The following is a 23,555-nucleotide window of genomic DNA, read 5'->3' as shown; positions in this document are numbered from 1 at the left end:
ATGGAACCGAACGCAACTCTTCAAGTGGGATATCTCTATGAGACCATTAGCAAGGCTTAATGGAGGATTATAACAAGCAAATTGTACATTAAGGGTATTATTAGAACTTACAGATGTGATAAGATAGCATTCGAACCATAATGCCAACGCGTGTACTTCAACAAGTAGAAGTTGCAGTTTTTTTTTGAAAAAGATAGTGATTTTTATAGTTCAGAGATTCGCCTTTCTTCTGGCGACTTCAACCTTGACTAATGGATCGAAGGAGAACTGTGAAATATTTCAGGATCGTGGCGTGAAGAACAGCCATTTGTAGAAATGACCGCTATTTTATTCAAGGACGAAGTTCTTCCCGATCGAATGTCAATGACAAATTACTGTTATTTTCGTCTTACGGAACGGTGAGAAAAAATGGCTCAAGAAAAGGATGAAAGGAATAGGAAGGGCCGCGAGGAACTTATGTTGATCAGAAATAGCTGCGTGCAAAAAGGTGATCTTTGCAGCAAGTATTTCGTGTAGATTTCTCAAAAAAGAAAGGCACATTTTTTAACCCCTTCAGTGGCATATAAGGGCATGTCACCATGACATGCGTCGCAGCGCTGTTAGTTCTTTACCGGAAGATATTGGCAGCTCGAGCTTTTAAATTTCTCTTCTTTTTTCTCTTTTTTTTAAAATCACCTACAGTTTTTTACGTAATTTTGCTCCACCAGTTTTAAAACAAATTGGCAAATCTACTCGCAGAACTAGGAAAAGCAGCAGGGAAAAAATTAAATTGTAAACATAAGCAGCAAATTTTCAAAACAGGGACAAAAATTGCAAATGTTTAAATCTTTGGCATTTGCAAATACTTGTACCACTTTTTGGGACATAGCGTCAAATTAATTAATTAATTAATTAAAATAATAATAATCTAAATTTGGGGACTGTCCTTGAAAGTCCATTACGTATGATCACTCTACTCTAAGCAAAGATTTACCCCAAAAGTCCATTTCATTCGTTAAATGTTCATTTAAAAAACTTTTTTTTTTCTTTCTTTCTTTTCTTTTTTCTTTTTTTACAAATAGTGTGTAAAAAAAAACCTGTGCATCACGTTTGATCTTTGGAACGTTTCCCAGCTGAGTTCAACAGTAAACCTATTGACATAAGAAGTCAGTAGATGTTTCTCAAAAGTTCAGAAAAAAAAAAGCAGAGAATGGTGATTTCCATTTTCTGACGGGGGTAAATAACTATTTATGAAATACATTTAATTCTAAACATTCCAGTCATGATTTAAATAATCCCGTAACGATCAATTAAGTCGAAAATAATCCAGCCTTTATCATTTAAGTCTGAAAAAGTCGATCCTCATCATAAAAATCTAAATAATCCAATCATCAAAATTCAGTCAACGAAACCTGGCCTCAGAGAGCAGATATTTGGTGGAAATCGCTATCTTAATAAATAAATTGCTGGAATTTTAAGAGAAAAAGCCGAAATCTTAAACTGACTGGTAAAAAGAAAAAAAAAAACTGCATGCATTGCGTACGAAAAAATACATTGTAAGCATTAAATCGTGAAAGCGGGCCAATTTTCGTAAAAATGCAACAGTTGATTGAGTCGAAAGCAAGCAATAGCAGGCATTAAGAATCTTATGAAACTGAAAGAACCAACGCACGTTATTTTAATGGCATGTTATTTTCTGAAAAATTAAAGAAATAAAAAGAGAGATATAATTCGTTATCAGTCGGATTTGCACAAAAAACTTTCACCTACATTTTATTTTATTTTTTTTGGCGAAAATAATAATTTTGCACGAGTTTTAGCATTTCTCACTTTGACTTTTCCTTCAATATCCGCATACAGGATGGCAAAATAAAAGCGGCCGGGAAAATATAAGATTCTACATTTTCCAGGCCGCCTTAATTTTAAAAAAACCTTGTATGATAATAGAGAACCTTGTATGTTAACCTCAGAGACGTCAAAGGACTTGTAATGAGCAGGGTTGGCAAAAACCCGGGTTTTTTTAAAAAAGCCCATGGACCCAGGGTTTTTTGGGTTTTTTTAAATAAAACCCAAAAAATCCAACTAAAGCTGGGTTTTTTAAAAGAAATGTGGGTTTTTTTGTCTTTTTTTAGGGAAAATGTGGGGTACTTGTAGCATATTGTAGCATAAGTATATGGACAAAGCGCAAAAATTGTCTTGGGGTAAAAAAGCTGGAGAACTAGTTAAAATTCAGCGTTTTCTGAAGAAAAGTATAAAAGACGACAAAACCCAAGAATGGTGAAGTTTCAGATTTTTTAGTTTTCATGATTACCAACAGTTAAGGCAAAGTTACTTCTCGAGTGAGAAAATCTATTGTTCATTTTTAATTGCTACTACTTTTTTTTTTTTTTTTTTTGCATTTTACTTTCCTGTATTTAATTTTGTTACGCAAAACTACTGTAGAACCTCGAGTAGTTTTTACTCCCTTTTTACTGAATTCCAGCTTAATCAAGATATTTCTTTCAATTTTATGTTGCCAGTTTTTCTATTTCTGTGTACAAACTAAGAAATATTAAACTTTTTCGTAAGATAATGAAAATACTGTACATCCTGTTCTGTTTTCTGCCCGACTGTTTGAAAAATCTGTTAATTTCTAAAATATACCTTGTGTTTATTCGAGATTTGCGACGTGTTTGTTTGCAGGAAATAATTCACATGAAAGCCTTTTAGCTAGAGTAGTTTCCTCTGCACAATCTGCAAATATTGGGAAAATCAGACGTGACAGGACTTTGTCAAAATAATTTAAGTCCATTTATTTATCAGTTAAAGAAAAAAGTTAAATATATTTATTTAAAATCTTTGAAACATTTTTTAATGCTGTTAAGAGTTGAGAAATACTATTTCAAAAAATTCATTTTTTATGTCCAATGTCTGTGGTGAAGAAGAAATGAAAAAGAAGTTTAAATTGTGAAAGTATTTAAATTAATTTTTTTAAAAACTTCTCAGAAAATTTAAAAACCCCCAAAAGTGGGCTAAATAATGGGTTTTTTTAAATGGGTATTTTCAAAAAAAACCCATTGGGTCCAATCCGGCCAACCCTGGTAATGAGACATGAAATGCATGACATCTCAGAGACATCACACTTTATGGCACATGGAATCAATATGACATCTGCCATAACGCCATTGTATATTAAGAGGTTAAAGCTATCGTTAAGTTGTCCCAACCGCAAGTGACTTCATTCATAGCTAAGGTGTTACTTTTCACTTTTCACTCCAGGGTCTCCCGTACCAATCACTATTTGTGTTTAACTAGATGGAAGGGACCCTGAACACAGCTCTGGTTGTTTGATCCAGACCAGATACCGAGCAATCCTGCTAAGGTGTTTAGGGTTCATAGTATGGAAGGTATTAAGTATTTGTAGAGACCATGAGCGCCGCACGTCAAGTAAAAGGTGCAGGGCCGTATACATGGGGGGGGTCTTAGGGTTCACCCCCCTTCCCCGAAAACTTCGGTTTGACATTTAAATATTCGTTTATATTTGAAAATTTCCAAATTCTTCTACAGAGTTCCGCATGAAAGTTTTTATTTATTTAAGTCATTGATTTTCTGGTTACGGCCCTGAAAAGGTGGTTCACAAGACAAATTTTGAAAGTTGAATATGCAGATACAATGTACTCGCAAGTCATTTTTTAAATATTTATTAGTTAATTTATGGAGAAAAAATCGGTAGCATTTTCATTGAGTAAATATGGCATTTATCACGCTTTTTTCAATAAGAACGTTTAGTCAGTCTTCGTTTTGCTAATAATGCCTTTCAAAAATATTAAGAAGAAAATATTCTGATATACCTTCAGGACGTTTGAAATTTTGAAATTAAAAAATAAAACACTCAAATGTAACAATTTCAAAACTCCCATTGCCCCCCCCCCCCCCACGATAATTGAAGCAGTGAGAAGCAAACGGATCTAAGTGGAAGTTTTACAGTTTTGTGTAAAACGCATACGCGTTTGAAGCTCAGACTTTCACTGAACTTCTTTTCTAAATATAACATCATTTCTAAATGTAACTTCTTTTATAAATATAGCAGCACCTTCCAGGGCTACCATTACTATCCAGGGGTCTGTCCAGGATTTTTCACAGGGTCCCATTTTTGTGAATTTAAAATAAAAATTGTGAAAAATCAAATTTTTTTTGTGAAATTTCAAAACGTAAACAAAAACTTATCCATCAATATAGATTAGATTACTGGTTTGCGTACTCATTTATTAAAAATTAGTCCATGAAACGTCCGATTTGGTCAATCGAAATTTTGTGAAGGGCCTTCTTGGTTAATCAGAATTTTGTGAAGGGTCCTTTTTAACTAATTAGATTTTTGTGAAGGGTCCTTTTTAACTAATTAGCTTTTTCTGAAGGGTCCTTACAAGGACATACATTTCTTCTGGCCAGACCCTTGCTATCTCTTGCCCCGAATTAGAGAAGAGGTTCTCCTACCACTTGTACTGGTTATTTTCAAAATTTTAATTTTAACACTTGTATCCCTTTGCTTCTCACTGCTTTAATTTTGTATTTAAAATACAAAGCACGAAAATACGTGCCAGACAAAATTTTAAAGCCGTATCTCCAATTTTCAATGCCTGAATACACTTGTAGAGTTGTCAAAAACATCTTAACCAGAACAAACTAAAACAATTTGCGAAATTTTATATGTATTGTTCCTGAGCTAGTCAACCATTACCTACAAACTTAGGAAACGTTTTTAAGATTCCAGAACCAAACAAATCAACAACTTTGCGCACTGTAATCGTCAACAAACCTCTAAAAGATATTTTTAGATTCCGCTATTACGCAAAGTATTACGCTAAATTCCGCCACGCGACAATAAAAATACCTCCAAACCCGTCAAGGAACACAAGGACGTAATCATACATAAATCAAGCACATTTCGCGAAAAAGGGATGGGAATGGAGAACGACAGGAAGTTCTGCAAGGGAACAGATAGAGCAATGCTCTGGATCTGGGTGACGTCGTGTCCGGTGATTTGGAATTGAAGAGCTCGAATATCCAGTCACTCGACGGCGACCATTGCCCAGTCGCATGACCTCTATACAGCAGCACGGACATTGTTTCGAGGTTTCATTTGAAACGGAACAGTGTTTGTTTGGAAATGGTACAGATTGCGAGCAATAGTTGGCTTTGAAATGAGACGCAAATAATTTTCTCCATGCTTTCAAATTTAAAGATGTGGCTGTGGCTAGGTTGGAATTAATGTGTTTTTCAAAAAAAAAAAATCATATTTTGGGGTTTTTTCAAACAAAGAAATATTTTTTTAAAACTATATTTTAAAATAGTTCTGAAGATTTCTTTCTTTATTTTTTTTTAACAGAAGTGACGTTAACAGACTACTTTACTTAATTCAATAAGATGTTCACATGATTCCCAACAAACTATTTCTTTTTCACTCCAGATGCATAGCGAGGGATTTTTTCGAAGCGGGAAAATGATCCTTGACATTTTTTACAAAAATAGTTAAGACCATAAAAATAATAAATTACACTTAAAAAAAAAACACAAATTGCCAAAATCCCCCCCCCCTCATTGTTACACGGTTGTGTAATGATGTCAAAAATATCTCAGCTTCAATTTTTTTTCTATGCTTTTTAAGGAATCACTGAATCATTGCTAAATTCCCCGCGGTTTTGTCTACATACAGTATATTATCTGAGGATTAATTTATCAAATGGGAACATACATTTTCCAAGAATGTTCAAGAAGTGAAAAAACGAACTAGGCTAACAGCAAAAACAGTTAATTTTATGATATTTTCTGAGTAGACAATGGGGTTGTTTTCTTCAGTCAAAAGTACAGCTTTTAGTCACTGAAATCGATAGAATAAGCAAATAATAATAATAATAACATGAACCCAGAAAGTACTTTCATTTCCCCAACAGTTATTTTTTAATTAATTTTTTAAAACGTCCAATTTTTCAAACAAGGCGTGGTCTTTATGACGTCACAAATGATGCTCTTTGGCGCAACTTTCTACCACGCTTCCACGTTATGATAATCAAGAAGGGAATTAAGTATTGCGCTCTACGCTTGCTATTAACCATATCGTTGCCAATACACGTGAGTAAAGATGCGGATTAAATATTTTGCTCTATGAATGGCAACAGTGAATGGCATTTCATCGTTTGTGATGTCATCGGCAGAAGCGTAAACAATGAAAGCGCACCGAATAAAGTAATTTTTTAAATGTATTAAACTTAAACAAATTATTTAAAAAATGGTCAAATCCTATATTTTTAAACATGCTCTTTCAGAAAAAAAAATACTTTTAAACTTTTGGAAACAACCCCATTGAGTAGAAAGTCACACTGGGTACATAGGGCATTATGTCCCAGTAGTAAGAAATTTTCATATAACAAAATCAAGGAGATATCGCCATTTTATTTTCTCATGCGTGTATTTTTGTGTTTATGAGAATAAGCGAAAGTGAAATTTTGAGCAATCATAGTACCTTCATAAACTCCATTCTTGGGATAAGAAAGCAAGAATTTTTTCTACTCTTTTACTTTGTTGGTGTTAATGGTGATACTTTTCAATAAATCTTAGGATGTAGTACAATGAAGCGAAGGTAAAAGGTAATAAAATCAAGAAGACAACCTCCGAAACACGGATTAAAATGTTTTATTTGGAAATTTCGCACTTTTTTTTTTTTTTTTTTTTTCTCAATTAAATTTATTTTTGAAAGTATTGTAGAATAACAAAGGTAAACTAAGATAAATAAATACCTTTGTGCTGAACAGTAAAGTAAGACAAACAACGTTAGAAAAAGCATTGCACAAATTTGCCAATTACAGCAGATACGTGTTTCGGCGTTACAGGGAACGCCTATAGGGTATATTCCATCACGCTATGAATAATATGAGTAGAGAATCAATAAAAAATGTTATGAAAACAGGAAAATTTATATTCTTTACTAATAATAAAGCAGAAAGTCTCTCTGTCCGGAGGATGTCTGGATGTCTGGATGTCTGTAGGATGTCTGTGACGCGCATAGCGCTTAAACCGTTCGGCCGATTTTCATGAAATTTGGCACAAAGTTAGTATGTAGCATGGGGGTGTGCACCTCGAAGCAATTTTTCGAAAATTCGATGTGGTTCTTTTTTTATTCCAATTTTAAGAAAAGAAGTATCATAAATTACGAAATTATCGTAACGTGGAACCGTAACACGGGCACAAGCCAATTGGCGAGATACGAAATTATCATAACGTGGAACCGTAATGTCGGTACAAGCCAACTGGCGAGAAAATTCACTATACATTATTTGTAAATATACAGGCGAACCAAAAACCTTTTGATTTTTCTATTGCGGGCGAAGCCGTGCGGGTATCACTAGTATAATATAAAGTGCTTGGAACGCAGAATATACGTAGCCACAGTGGCCGACGTGAAAGTGCGGGTTCGCGATCCAGTCACGTAAGTTCGAATCTTCCACTAGGCAAATCTCGAGGGTACTTTTCAGAGAAAATCCTAAACGATGCTAAAATTTATTCGTATATATATATATATATATATATATATATATATATATATATATATATATATCATTGTCTTATTTTTCTTATTAATGAACTAATAATATAAAGCTGAAAAGTTTGTTTGAACGCGCTAATCTCAGGAACTACTGGTTCGAATTGAAAAATTCTTTTTGTGTTGAATAGTCCAATTATTGAGGAAGGCTATAGGCTATTTTTTAAACCAGATCGACCGAAATATTTAATTTTCAATTTATTGTTTAATTAACTGCTTAGTTGTATGAATTCCTAATAGATGGCGGGATAAGTTAACTCTTCGAGAGGGTGCTGGCCGACAGTGTCGGTAGCTGCAGGGAACTATGCCCATGCTACGCTGTTGTGATCAGCGAACAGATTTTTGAATGAGTTTTTTTTTCTTTTTTTCTACGTTCAGTTACATAATTTGATTTTGTAGAATTTTTCTATTGGGTTTTGTTTCCCTTATTTTTTCAATGTTTGTTTTTGTTCTTACAGTTGAAGATAGTTAATTATCTAAGTAAATAATTTGATTTGTCGTATTATTCAATTGTGATTGTTCTTTATAATGTTTTGTTATAAAGCATCGTTTATTTGGAAAAACACTTTATATTGCAGGGAAAAAGAACCGCTTCACTCGTTAAAGGGCAAGGTTACGGTAGAGTGGTTGCTTGGTGCGTTAAGCGATGAACTATGTAGTTGAAGGATTATTTTGAGTTTTAAAACTATTGCTAATATTTTTGTGTTTTGGCGAATAGTTTTAAATTTCAAAGAGACTTTAATAGGTCTTTTAAAAGGTCTATACGCATTTTAGTTGAAGAAAAATAATAGTTTCACATCAGAAGGAGGATAGGGGGCGTGGATTTATTATATATATATATATATATATATATATATATATATATATATACATTTTTTTTTCAACGGACTTCCTTTAACTTCTTAGCACGGGCATCGCCATGCGGGTACTGGTATTAAATCATACAAAAGATCACCTGCCACCTAGCGGATATTTTTTCACTTTCAAAATTGAAGTACCAAGTAGCAATTCGGAGATTTTGGATATGTTTTCTTTCGAAAATAAAAGTTTTTGTTCAACGGATTCAATCACGGTATGTTCCCTTTTGTTTGGAATAACCCGAAAAAATGCAAGGAACTTATATGTTACCTTTTGATTGAAAAGTCCAACTTTATCTTTTAATAAATAAGGATTTGTTACGTTTGGAATTCTGAAGGCATTTGAAAGGTAAAGAAAATACGAAAACACGAATTTTCCCGACCTTCGAAGCGTTTCTGTCCAACAGCAGCCACCACTTGAGAAAAAATTTTCTCCGTGCATTTTGATGATCTCTTTGGATGAAGTATTTTCTGCAAAGAGGGTATTGTCCTTCATTTTAAATGCGAAGAAATGAGGTTAAAAAATTTACTTAGTTTCTTGGGAAATAAAGTTATTTTGACCAGTCTGAGCTACATCAGTAACGCAACTCTGTTTAAGGTTTAAGCGGCTTAAATATTGTTGATGTTCAGAAAAGATATGCAGTTGAATTGCTTAAAAGAGATAAAAATAAATTTTTCATGAGGTCTTTATGACAACAAATCATTGTTTGGTATAAAACTTTTAATGGTGTAAAGATGAAAACAAAACAACCATTTAGGTTTTAAATTGACTAAGTCAATTTCTGCACTAATTATAAGCAGTGGTAGCTTTCTGAAAACATCCAGATTTTTCTAAAATCTAGATTACTTTGAAAAGTTTAAATACAAATAAATGAATCTAAACGTTCTGTAAAAAAATTCTTTTAAAATGTTTCTGGGGGTGTTTCGGGTGTTATTCAAAAAAAAAAAAGTCCGTGGGTTTTTTTTTTTTTTTTTTTTTCAAAAAATATCCCAGGTTTTTGCCAACTACGTTTCAGATTTAATGGGGGGGGGGGGACTTTTTAAAAATACCAAGGGGCTCAAAACGTCTATAGTTGGAGGCAAACTTAACCTGTCCGCGTCATAATGCTGTAATTAGGATCTGCGTAGCCTTTGCAATGCTGTCAGATTAGGCTTGCCCAAACTATAGCATATTTTGTAAAAAGCATTGTACGTGTAAAATTCTGAAAGGTAATTCCCATAGAAATAATTGAAAAACACAAGAGTCATCATGAAACACTTGTGAAAAGGAGAAAGATATTTTTTTTTTTTTTTCGTTTTGACTTGAGACGCTATACCCGCTAATGACAGTAGAATAATGACGAGCAACCCTTACCGTGGAATTAAACAATCGTTTAAAGAACTAAATCCAACTAGAGTCATTTCTCCTTTTATGACAATTTTCGTGCTTTTCTAATGATTCTTTTACAGTGCCAGAAACTTAGCCTGGGCACTATTCATGCAGTTCTGGGCAGATAAAAAATATCGAGCGTTGTGCAGGATGTCTATAAAAGAGCAACGGGATTTTGAAGCACAACTTTGTAATACAATCCTAAACTTCGGTCAAAGTTATATATATATATATATATATATATATATATATATATATATATATATATATATATATATATATATATATATGTACGCAAAGGTTAATTCATCAAGATTTAAAATATTTAGTAAATTTTACAGAGGATGTGACCCGTTTGAGGATCGACAAAACTCCAAACGATAATCAACCGCTTCCCACATCATGGCCCAGCATGTTTGGAAAGATGTTTGCCACACAAGTGATTATCTTTTGTCTGATGTATTTATATCCTTAATTTTCCCATCGTAAACATTATTCTTGACGTGAGCCCCACTCCCCTAAAAAAAGTATCATGGAGTCAAATAAGGGCTAAATAAAATATAAAACTGGGCCCTGACTTTCCAATGCATTTGTTGATGAATTGAGTATCCAATGCTTCTTCTCAAACCTAGAGTTAAAAAAAAAAAGAAAAAAAACTGGTGTGCATAAAATTTGATGAAGTACTGAGTTTTTTTCCACAATTAGCTGACCTGACCTAACTCATACTGTTAACTCTACATGATATTTCAAAATCCCATAGTTCTTTTGAGAACATCCTGCATTGGAAGGCACTAAAAGATTTGCTAGGTTTACACACTTATGCATTTTTTGAAAGAATAAAAATGAAAGGTTGAACGATAAACAGCACTAGAAGCTTTTATCTCCCTCCATTTTTATTTTGCTGATTTCTCATTGCAGCAAGGAGTGAACCCTTCGAGTCCATAAAACTTTCTTAGAAATCACTGCTGTGCATGAAAAAACAAGTGTAAATAGAAGGTTAAATGCTTTAACCCATAAAACATAATCTAAAAGCAGAAAAAAAAAAATTAAATTTGAATACAGCTTTCATTTGTGGAAATTCAATCAACAGTTACCGCATCACAAAGCAGCCATGTATATTAAAGCGAAAGCGAAACTGGTCATCCACGAAAACGTTATCCTCAGAATTCTTACTCCCTGAGGGAAGAATAATCGAGCATAAGATGCGAATTTCCTACCAATTTACCTTGGAATTTCTCACAAGAAAAATCATAGACAGCGTGAGAGGCGGGGAAGAAACCTGCTGATATAACCAGAAGTAATAATGGTTATTGACCTAAAAAGCAAATATCTTCCATGCTTCTCTGGTCTGGAGCCGAGCTTTCTCTTAGCAGGAGCTTCATTAACCGTGTGACCCGTAAATAAGCCCATGGAATACAGATGAGATACTGAAGAGAGGAAGAATGAACGAAACAACATGCGAACAAATGCTGGTTTGTTGTTAAAGACGATTTATTGGCATCGCAAAAGCCAACACCGACCCTGAGCGGGAATAAGTACAGAGTGTCCATAATTAAACGACCCTACTTTGAAGTTGTCCAGCGACGAAACTATGTCCCAGAAATAAACGAAATTCAAAGTAGAACACAATGAAATGATGGGACTTTATTTAAGCGAATAAAAATATAATTCAAACTTTGCCGCCAGAAGCCGCTTTTCAATGAATGTAGTCAAACATTACACATTTACCGTGCATTTATGATGGTTAAAAAGATTATTGTGGCAAGGCATGGTTGACATGACAGCAATCATTTTTGGCTTCTGTCTACAATTGTAAAAAAAAAAAAGCATATTCTACAGTTGACCACTGTGTGCGGACTGGAAAATGCTGCCATCATGCTGGGAAATGATTGTTTTTTAAGATCAGGTAAAGTTCCAAGAAAACATCTCGCAAACCTGGATTCTAATACCTCCAAAGCTGGAAGTTACACGAATTCACGAGATCGTTTAGTTTCCTGAATCGCCGGCAGATTACATGTGCGTCTGAGAAGTGACTTTTGAGGAAGTCCACATCACGATGGCTAATGGGTGGAGGAGTTGCAGCTGGTGAAGGAGATGAAAAAAGTGGCGAAATTCAAATAATGGGCCAGTTGAAAATAAGCATTTAATTAAAAACGCCCTCTTGAGGCGAAATTTTCAACTATTTTTTTATGCGCTCCAAACAAATTCACACCACTTCATTATGTTCTTAATTATGCCAGCGGAAGTCTCAAGTCCAAACTATTTTTCAGAAGGGAACCTCAGAAGCTTCGGTGGGGATACCGTTATAGACTATTTTTATAACTTTTATAAGTTTTTGTAAAAACGTTTTAAAACGTGATTTAAACGAAGCTTCATATTTCTAAAATCATCCAGTGAAGAGTTAAAAGAACCTTTTAACTTTTCAAGAAGTAATGCCAGACGAATTGCTAATTACTACTATCTTTCCGCGGTCCTGCTCCCCACTCCTCAGGTTTTCAAGATTGCAGAAGGGCTCCACCCCCTGCTCGTCGATAACGACGACTCGCTTGGCAGCTGAACTTGCAATTTACTCTAATTTTGACGACCGAATTGGCTGAGTGTTAAGAGCAAAATAACGTCAATTGACGTTTTAATCAATATCACTGCTAATTAGATGAACATAGATGAGACTGGACGAAATGGGTTCCTTGTAAAATCTCGAAGTTTTCAATACCTCATTCGGCTTTCAACTCTCAGTGGTTTTCAAAGAGATGAGGCTTTAAACAAACAAATGTGCAGATTTTAATAGCATAGATTTATATCGATTGATTAAATCAGTGGTACCTCGATTTTACGTTACCTGTCGAACTAGTGATAAAAAAACTTCCAAGCGGGAAGACGTAAAATCGAGCCCTGTTAAAAATCTAAGCATATGTTTCCCACCATCAAGATTTTATCCAACATGCTAACTTTTGCCACACGGGAAGTTAGGAGACAATTAAGTATTAACCCAAGTACATACCAAGGGACCAATTCCCCAGTGCGCAAGGGAGTTATATAGGCTCAGTGGCAACATTATCAAAGGCAAAGTCCATACCAAGGAATGCTCGAGTGCCAATTTCTTTCCATTTACTGCACTATCCAGAGCTTTTGTTAGTTCACAGACAGAGTTGCCACTCATTTTTGGAAAAAAAATTCCTTGTGTTTTCTCTGTATGAAAATACAACTTTACAAACACTAATTATTTGGAAAAGATCATTAATATCTTGATAATTTCATCACAGGGATTCCCCCCCCCCCAAAAAAAAAACAAGAGAAATAAATAAGAGTTCATTATAACTGAAACAATAGCATGGCAATTGAATTCATTTAACTGTTTATTCAAGAAAAAAAAGCCTTATCTTAACCATTCATTACCTGGACCTAAAAGGGCAAAAGTTAAGTAGAACAATGAATATTGGCCACTAATTTCATGCTCTCTAAATTAAATTATCATTAAATTTAAGTTTCATGTGAAATAAAACAATAAAAAGATTTTGTTTTTGGGATAGGCATTTTAATGTTCACTGAAATAAACAAAAACCAAAAAAAAAAAAAAAAACTTTTAAGCAAAAATAATTATTTTTTATTTTACTTTATTTCTGAACTTTATAAAAATTATTATTATTGCAATTTATTTATTGGTATAATATGTATTTGGGTATTGATTTTTGAAACTTCAATTAAATAGTATATATATATATATATATATATATATATATATATATATATATATATATATATATATATATATATATATATTTTTTTTTTTTTTTTTTTTTTTTTTTTTCATACTGCACTATAGCAAGAAGAAAATATTAAGTCTGAAAAAAAAAAATCCCCTTTAAAATTTTAATCTCTTTCACAAATTACAAAACCATCTCAAGTTTAGTCTATATTTACAGTTATATCATAAATAATTTTGATATTTACTGCTTACGGCAATGTGCAAAGTTTGACGATATCTTATGTTATGTGTAATTATCGTATACTACAGGGTGGGATGCGGGAACTTTCTTTTTTGAAAATGAAACTAAAAAATTCCTGTACCTAAAAATTATTCATTATTATCTTTTTCCTGTCACACATAATGGGAGACATAATGCTTTAGACTGTCTTGAAAACAATATCTTGTATGTGTTGCCCTCCATGGGTGCTCATATGAAAAATTTTAAGGGGGGTTCAGATATTTTCCCCATGGTTTAGCAGGATATTTTCCGCATAGAAACCGATTACTGTATAGGTTAGAGCTATTAAAACTTCACATTTTTAATAACTTATTCATTAATAGCTGGAGAAGAAATGTTTTACATTTTTGCAAAAGAAAAAAAAGTACTAAAAGCAAGGAAGTTCTCATTTAAAAGGGGGGGGCTTATGCCCCAACTTGCCCCCCCCCGGGCGCCCTTGTTGCTCTCCATTGTCCCTCCACTCATTCAGTATAACTCAGAAGTTTTGGTCAACTCTTCAGAGCATGTATATTGGCTGTTTTGGCTCAGATGTGGTTCCTTAGGTCCTCCAGGGTTCGTGGATGATCGTTATAAACTTGCGACTTCAGATAACCCCACAGGAAATAGTCTCAGGGGGCTAAATTAGGCGAGCATGCAGTCCAGTTTAAATTCCCATTCCGAACCAGTGGATGTTAGAAAAATGCGCCTCCACAGTAAAAGCGCGATGCTGTCTCGACCAAAGCATGATGGCAATTGAAAGCATGATGTAACAATACTTCCCATTCAGATCTTTCCGTTGAACCCCTCCCCACCACCAGGGACGGATTTGGAAGTGTGGAGGCCCCGGGGCAATGAAGGAGTGGAGGCCCGTAATCAGGGTTCGAAAAGATCATCATATTTTCTAAAATATCCGATACTTTGATACATATCCGAATATTTTGATATATATGTATATATCCGATATTTTCGACCCGTGAAAGTTAGAATATTTTGTAAAAAAAATTTTGTGGGGGGCTCCATTTTTGTGGAGGCCCTGCAGCAGTAGCCCCGCCACTCTGTATTGCTCCACACTTTTTGCACACCAAATTCAAAAAAGAAAGTTTCCGCGTCCCACCCTGCATAACGCTTTTACTTTTTATAATGAATATAATTGTAAAATAATGTAACTGCCAAATTTAGCATGGCTGTTAACACATGAATATCAAAATATTTTGTAGCTTCACTATATAAAAAAACAGAGGGGGGGGGGGGCACCAAATAAATTTCGTGCCCAGTGTCTTCCAAAATCATAATCAGGCCCTGAATATCTTAAACGCTAAAGTTATACACCAAGTAAACTTTGCCTAGTATTATGGCACAGGTTTTAAGGTTGAAATCAAGTCTCATTAACCAAGAGTATGACAAGTATGCAATAAGGGGAGGTGGGGCACGTTGGTCTACTTTTTACTTATCATTTTTTATCTCGTTAAGAAATTAATGAACAGTGTGATTTCCGACCAATGAGTTCTTACTAAACACTCAACGCCACAGATTTTTTGGATGTGTTCAATTGATGAACTTTTTTATATTGACTTTTTAACGGAACCTTGTTAAGTGGACCAACATGCTAAAATTGTTTTTTCCATTTTAGTTTTTTTGCTGAAGATCTTTTGAACTCAACTTAAACTCTGGACACCCACAGGGCCCGATTAAGACAATGAGGGGCCCTAGGCCAAATACTTTTTAGGGGCCCCCTGCATTCAAACTTTAGAATTTTAGCCGTTGGCTGAAATAATTTTAGCCACAGACTAAAGCAGTTTCAGCCATTTGGGGCCCTAAGGTCAGGGCCTAGTTGGCCTATTCAGTAATCAGGCCCTGGATACCATACCCATGACATAAAGACCTTTAACTGGACCTCAAGATAACATAAAATAATAATATGTAAGAAAGATCAATTTCTTTTCAAGAGCTTTGAGGGTCAGGAATGCCCAAATGATTGTAAGAGAGGGGCAGACTTAGGAGTATTTTAATATTTTGAAATACATGCCAAGCTTACACTGAGTTTGGTATCTCATTTTATAAGAAATTTCAAAAGACATTTTTTTTTTTAAATGCAACTTTAGGCTATATTTGGTAGTAACATAAAGGAAAGGGTTTGGTTTGTGTGGCGCTCCCCTAGGAAATTATTGAAACTTGAAAAATACATTTGGGACTGTCCCCGTAAAATTTTGTTTTTGAAGTTTTAAAAACGTAATTTTGGGATAAATGGTGATATGTTAAGGGAAGAGTTGGTAGTTCTAGCTCGGAAATTTTTTGATGATACAAGTCCTACGCTTAATGACGTTGGGGGAAAAGCTAGATGGTTTGGGGTTCTCAAATTTTTATAATACGACTTTTAAAACGTCATTACAAATTTTCTTTGGGCAAGTTTAAGGGAAGGAGATGGAAATTTAGGAATTTTCTCATTTTAAAACATTTTCTAAAGTTCTCTTTGGCAACGTAAGACAAGGGAAAGAGGTTCCCCAGGGAAATTGTAAGCAATTGAAGACCAAGAAATATGATTTTCAATTATGCCTTGTATGACGGCATAAGGGGCGGGTAAGCGGCAGCGGTCCTCTGATAAATTTTTGAAATCAAAATTCTGAAGATGCAACTTCAAATTATCTTTAGTGATATTAGGCAGGAAAACAGGGATTGGGGACTCTGACCTAAAATTTTACCAAAATAAAAGTACTAAAAATGCAACTTTTTTTGATCTTGTCATAGGGTTTAAAACCCTCTTTCGGATCAGCAGTAAGTGTTTTTATCGCAACACTTAAACTTGTTGCCTTTAGTCAGAAGTTGCTGCTGTAGCATGATCCAACTCTCAGGGCCATTTGGGGGTCAAAAATTGAATGGAAGGTGCTTGAAATTGAAGGTCACTTTTTTATATCACACTAGCTGTACCTGACGCGCGTTGCTACGCCAACAAAAAAATATATTATTATACTGATTTTCATGACAATTGGTTGAACAGGGCAGAAATTGCTACTCTGCAGTGCCACCTGGTGGCGAGTGGCTTCAATGAGCATATTATGCACCTTCTCCGTGGAAAAATACATATATATAGCAATTTTCATAATAATCGGTCCATGTATCAAGTGAAGCCGTGACTATACTCAAATTTTGTACTCACGCAGTTTGCAAGATCAATCAATCGCTAAAAGTATCAAATAGAAAAAGTTATAAATCCCCCCGTTGCATGAAAAGCCATCCACTTCCACTATAATATTAAAATCTGTTCGCGTCTGTCTGTCTGTCTGAAGATCTATCTTCTCGAGAACCGCTGCGAATCGGGAGTTGAACGAAATACCGATCAATTCGAAATTTTCCAAAGAAAACAATAGGACCAATCTCATAATTTTGCGGCTTTAATTAGTGGAGATATTAATTAAAACGTTAATTAACATAACGTTATTCAGGAATTTTTATTTCTTTCCTGTTGCCATTTTGCATTTGCGTGAGCAAGTAAAAGTCTAATAATTGTTTTAAGAGATTTTTTTGGCTGCTGTCCAAATCTTAAAACAACGTTTCCATCTGGAATTTCATTTTAAATTAGTGTAAAATTGGTTGCCCTATTCGGGCATAGCCTTTATTTTATCGTCTGTCCTTTTTTTTATTTTTTACATTCAACGTTCTTAACTCTTTTCACCGCATGAAAGTTGTTTCTTTAGCTATGTTTATTGATTGTTGTGAAAGTTTATCATTCACCGGCCTCATATTTTGGTACACTTAGGATGTGCGACTAAATTTGTTTATTTTGTTGGACTTTTTCCCGTCACATGGATGAGTTTTCGAATTGTAATAACTCTCTTTTTCCTTCCTGTTTCTATTTTCAAAATACAGTTTATATCGTTAAAAGAACATGTTAAATTAAGATTGCTTGGATTTCTTTGTGAAACAGAGTTGAACAAAAAAGATTGTTGTTAAGAATTTTAACTAAAACTAAATTAGAATCTGATGACTTGGTATTAAATTAATGCTTATTAGTAGTTATTTAGTCTTGGTGCTTTAGTTTCACGTAATCAACCAAAAAGTATGTGTCATTCTATGTAAAAAGCTGATTGTAATTGTACATAAATAGTTCAGATACAGTCTATCAGATGTAATTCATTTTAACTTGAGCACAGATTATAGTTGATAATGCATATATTTTCATCTTTTGTGCTAATTGAATATACTCATAACTTGTATCATTGATAACTATGATTAACGTTAAAGAGATTTTTGACAAAATATGCTCTACTGTTGTTTTGCAAACCTTGCATTACGCGTATTTATTTACTCCTTAGCGCTTTAGAAACTGATGTCAGAGTAATACAAAAACATAATTGGACATCTCTTTCACTTTTTAAGTAGCCCGTGCAGCGCCGGGCACGCAGCTAGTAAAACAATAAAGAAAGAATTTATTTGTTCAAACTCAAGAAAAATGGCAACAGCTAACTTCTTATCAATGATATCTTTCACGCAAATTAATTTCTGCAGCCGATAATTTTATTTGTATTTATCCAATGGATTGTGACTTAAATAGGAATAAAAAAGGAACTATCGATCGGATTTTTTTCGAACTGGTCTATAAACATTCCTAGTACCAAAAATAACAAATGGTGAAAGTTTCAGCCAAATCTGCCGGGTAATTTTTGAGTTCATGGGTGACATACAGACAAACATTCATTTTTATATATATAGATGTGTCTTAAATAAAGGGGCTCCCCTCCCCCCACAGAAAGTTTAAGGATTTGTAGAGTCTTGCAAATGCATTTTTAACGATCTTTGGAAATGTTAGAGGGCGAAGAGGTTTGAGAATGCTCCCCTGTTCATTTTTACTTTTTTCTATATCTAATATATAAAAGAAAGTATTGGATTCGTGCAAATTTTCGAATTTTGACGGATTCGAACGTTTTGAGGTGTACTGAGTCCATTTCGACTATTTTTGGAAAATGTCTGTCTGTCTGTGTGTGTGTGTATATGTGTCACGTCTGTGTGTGACCAGTTTTTTGTGGCCGCTCTACAGCAAAAACTACCGCATGAAATCGAACGAAATTTGGTACACATATGTGCCCCAATGTGAACTTGTGCCCATTGGTTTTTGGCGCAAATTCCTCCAAGGGGGGTGGAGCAATGGGACGTTTTTTGAGTTACGCGTGCTTGCTATTCCTCAGGAAGTAACTGCCGGAATCAAACAAAATTTGGTACATATGTTGCCATCAACAGGAACAGGTGCTGATTCAATTTTGGTGTCAATAACTCAAACGGTGGTTGAGCTATAGAACAATTTTTGTCGTCAATTGTGACTGCTGTATCTCAAGAAATAATGAACGGAATGAAAGAAAAATTTATCGGCAAGTAGCCCTTAGTGGGTATAAGAGCTGATTTTATTTTTGTGTCAACAGCTAAAAAAGGGGTAGCGCAATCACCCGTTCTTTTTTTCCATTGTGAGTGCCCTATCTCAAGAAGTAATGCTACGTTCTGGTTGAAATTTGGAATATATGTGAATCCATTTGTAAACAGGCTTCGGTTCAATTTTGACGCCAATTGCTCCAAGAGGTGTTGATTTTTTTTTTTTTTGCGAATAAAAATAACTTTATTAATGCAACAATAAGAAAGATAAATCGTAATAGAGTGTTGTCTGCATATTTCTCATGATTTTAATTGTATGGAAATGATCGGAAATATTATCTCAATGATTTAAAATTTTTAACTGTTGTCAACTTATGTTTGTTAACAAATAAAATATTTGTAATTAATTCAAGCAAGGCTTTTAAAATAACTTTCAGTTTTCGCTCTTTGCTTTGCTTTTGCAATAATTCAGACATTGGGATGGTCGTCAAGTTTTTGCATGTGTAATTTTGTTTTTGTTGAGAATATTGCTTCCTCATCAAGCATGGGGAAGGATCAGAAAAAAAAATATATATATAGAAGAAAGTTTCGTGATGGCCACAACATACTAGTTTGAAACTGCAATGCTATATATTAAATTATTTTAATAAAGGGGCTAATCAGGAGGTCGCCAACGAAATTTTTTTAAGTTGTAAAGTTCTAAAAACGCAGGGGTGTCCACTTCGCCGAAGAATAAGGGTGCAACACCCTAAATATTGCAAAGATTCCCCCCTCCCCAAATGAGAAAAATACCCCTCAAAACACCTCCTTTCCTAAAAATATCAATGGAAGTCTACGCCATGACCCCCCACCCTAGATGGACACCCCTGAAAAACACAGTTTTAGGGTTGTAGGTTTTGGGACTGCCTTGGCTAAATCTCTATATTTTAGTTGTTTTAAATTAAAATGATGTGGCAGCCCCCTACTGCCAAGCAGGTGTAAATCAGATAAATAGTAAGACATAAAGTAAAAAAACAACCGTCCCTTCTTCGAGAAATTTCTGGATCCCTCCTTGTATATATATTACGTATGGTGCAACAAAAAGTAAAAAATATAAATTACTTTATAGAAAATGCAAAACAAAGTCTAAATACGAGCTGAAATCCATTAAAGTCTCAATTAAGCTTGTCACTTAAAAGTTACTTGCTGATTAAACGGGATATACTCAATGTATATTGTGTACCAACAGAGAACAAACCATACACATATAAGTAAATACATTTATTTCTCAAAGTTGGAGGCAACTTCCTCCCCTGTAAATGACAGGTCTGATTTCAATGATGCTTCACTTTGCATAAACTACAGACCTGTACTACCATTAAAAAAAAAGCTACAGTATGCATATCGAACAAAAAAAATTTATTCTCAACACTGAAAATACAAACATGTATTACACAACATGAAGGAGGGAGGGATGATAAAAGAAGGATTCTTTAAAAAAGAGGGTTGTAAAACGCCAAAGTATCACGTTATATTATTCCTATCAATTAAAATGTATTTGATTGTAGATTAATCTAAGCGTGAAAACTGAGATTTTAGTCTAAACACACTACAGTACCAGAAAAAAGATAATAACTCATTGATTAATCTTTTAAATTTTTTGTTGTAAACGTAATGATAATGAACCGATGAACGGTTTGTAATGGTGTACAAGGTTTTAACAAGATGCTTGAAAGAGTGAAACCGTTAGCACACACAAACATCACTTTTAAAAGTTATATACATACATTCAACACACGTAGTATTGGATATATTTTTAAGTTGGAAATTGCTCTTACGCAATTCTGGAACCATAACATACGTTACATTACTGCTACACATTGAAATTAAATAAGTAAAATACTGGAATGCTTACCTGTTACTTGAACGTGAGTTGGACTCCACATGATTGAACTTTTAAAATCCAGTCAGATAAGTGCGGATAATCTAATTCTGTTTCAAAGAATGAAAGTTAATCATAATGCTTGGAGACAAATGAGCAGATCTCCGAAAACCAAACGTGAATAAATATCGAACAAAACATAACGAGAGACAAACACCTAGTCACAAACTTAACTTTAACGATGCATAACACAAATGACAAGATCTCTCTTCTACGGAAATAAACACATCAAGATCAAAAACCATTTGTATCGTTGCCACTCAGAAAACTGATTCACAAATAATTTCACAAAATAATTATACTCAAAATAACTCAAAATAGACCTTAATTTCCGAGTTTTGAAGGAATATATGATAATTTATATTCATTAATGATGTTTTAAAGGAATCGAGAGGAATAAAATCCATTGTAATAAAATAAAAATAGTGCAAACAGTGTAATCGTAACCGTTTCAATTGTTGCCATGGTTTCAGTCAACTGTTTCAAAAGTTTTGAAGATTTTCTTCCAAGATTTTTCAATGCGCTAAATGTTTTCTTGCTGTATGTTAGTACACTAGAGATCTGAAATTTTTTAGAGATATTTTCAAATAGGTACAGTTTTTTCGTTTATTCGCAGTGTTTTTTCTTCAAACTAAAAAAAAAATGTGAAAAGTAATTTTAATTTTGATCGTCGGCATTCGCAGTATATGCATCTTTTACGCAAAAAAGAAAAATTAAAAAAAAAAAAAAAAAAACACTGCACATTTTCTCATAAATATTGTTTTCGATTCTAAATTATTATTAATATATTTTTTTTTTTTTCCTTTCTTACAGAAATGCCGTTTCAAGATGACGATGAGGAATTTCCAAGGTATTTGAAATTTGAAATACTGTTGAAAATTTTAACTGCTTTAAAATTGTGTAAATAATTATGTTCATTGCATTAAAAATTGTAATTGTATTACGCATTTGCACTCATAAACTTTTTAAAAAAATTTCCAGATTTTTTCCCTCCCATATTGAACACCATTTGCATAGGCGGATTTACGGGGGTGCCAGGGGGTGCACCGCACCCCAAAAATATTTGGTTGGTTTTTCAAAAAAATAATTTAGTATATTATCACCCAGAAACGCAGTTGGGGGAAAAAAATTCACAGCTGCTATACTAGTAAATTTACTTGAATCCATTGTATCACCACACTTTGCTAGTGCAAGAAAAACATAACTGTGCTTTCATATTAAGAATTAAAGTAATTTTATCCATTTAAAAAAAAACCCTAATAAATAATTTCATGCAAATAAAGAAATTTCTCTAACAATTTATTCAAAAAAAAAAAAAAAAGGACTGTTGCAACAAACTTTATCAATGAAATATACTCCGAAATCAACTAAAAACCAACGTTTTTAAGGTAATTTTTCAAAAATTTTTGGAGGGGGACCCCCGGACATTTTGCTTCAGTCAGGGCTCGATTAAGACATCGAAGGGCCCTAGGCCAAATACATTTTGGGGGCCCCCTGTATTTAAACTTCATAACTTTAGCCATTTGCTGAAACAATTTTGGCCATAGACTGAAGTAATTTAAGCCATTTGAGGGCCCTAGGCCACTGCCTAGTTGGCCTATTCAGTAATCAGGGCCTGCCTGCCATGCTGCATCCAGGGGGAGGGGGCACAAGATCGGTGACCCTCCCCACAAAATGCTGAGTTGATGTTTTTAAAAAAAATATTCTTTATTATTGAATGGAGGAAAAGTTCTCATTTTGGGAAAACGCAGTTACTTTAAGAAAAAAAAAGAATGTTGGGAAAAAATCTTAAAACGAATTATGTGCCTCCCCCCCCCCTCCTCGCACAATCCTCTATCTTTCATATCTCCTCCCCCTTTTTTTTTTCATTTTTCATTTTTTTTAATTTCGTTTTCATTTTTTCTATTTCATTTTAATCTTTTCTAATAGTGCTTAAAATTTTTCTTCTCCGAAGCCTCTCTCCAGCCGAAGTTATTACAGAGCATCTCAAATTTCGTTTATTGGGCTTCACTTTCGCAAAATTTCCAAGAAAGATCCTCTAATCACCTGAAAACATTGAAAATCATTTAAAATTGCCTTTTTGGAGCTTCAGTTTTGAAAAACTGCAGTGTCCCAAACATTACCAAATATGGTCTTACACTCATGTGTTTAAGACTTTAATTTTGGAAAATATTCGAACAACGGCCTCTGACCCCCTTTCTCTAATATTATCAAAAGATTGTTAATGTTTTGATTTTTAAAACTACTATTTCGTAACATTTAGTAGGAAAATCCTTTTTTTAATACCATGGAGTATTTCATAAGAACTTCATTTTTAGGACTTCAATTTCAAAAAATTTCCAGGGAAGAGCTCCAGAACACCCCGTCTGGTAACAGCATCAAAACTTGTCCACCATAGCGTTTTTGGAACTTCAATTCTGAAAAATTAAAGAGGTAGTTTGCAGGGGGGGGGGACGTATTTCTATCTGTTTTTCAAAAAATCGATTGGAGACAGTCCATAAGTATCATTCCTAACTCGAACTATAAATAT

At 34.0% G+C, this 23,555-nt stretch overlaps 1 protein-coding gene across 1 annotated transcript in view; it reads right to left on the bottom strand.

The window, feature by feature from the left end:
- LOC129227845 (rab11 family-interacting protein 1-like) overlaps positions 1 to 21,158 on the bottom strand; it is a 79,011-nt gene extending 57,853 nt beyond the window's left edge. Inside the window, exon 1 of the mRNA XM_054862462.1 lies at positions 20,999 to 21,158. Within this exon, the coding sequence (XP_054718437.1) occupies positions 20,999 to 21,029 (31 nt within the window). The 5' untranslated portion in view covers positions 21,030 to 21,158. The remainder of the gene's footprint in view (positions 1 to 20,998) is intronic.
- Between the last annotated feature and the right edge of the window lie 2,397 nt (positions 21,159 to 23,555).

This window comes from Uloborus diversus, chromosome 8, assembly GCF_026930045.1.
Source record: "Uloborus diversus isolate 005 chromosome 8, Udiv.v.3.1, whole genome shotgun sequence".
In the NCBI taxonomy this organism is placed as follows: domain Eukaryota; kingdom Metazoa; phylum Arthropoda; class Arachnida; order Araneae; family Uloboridae; genus Uloborus; species Uloborus diversus.
This window is presented reverse-complemented; position numbering and strand designations above follow the sequence as displayed.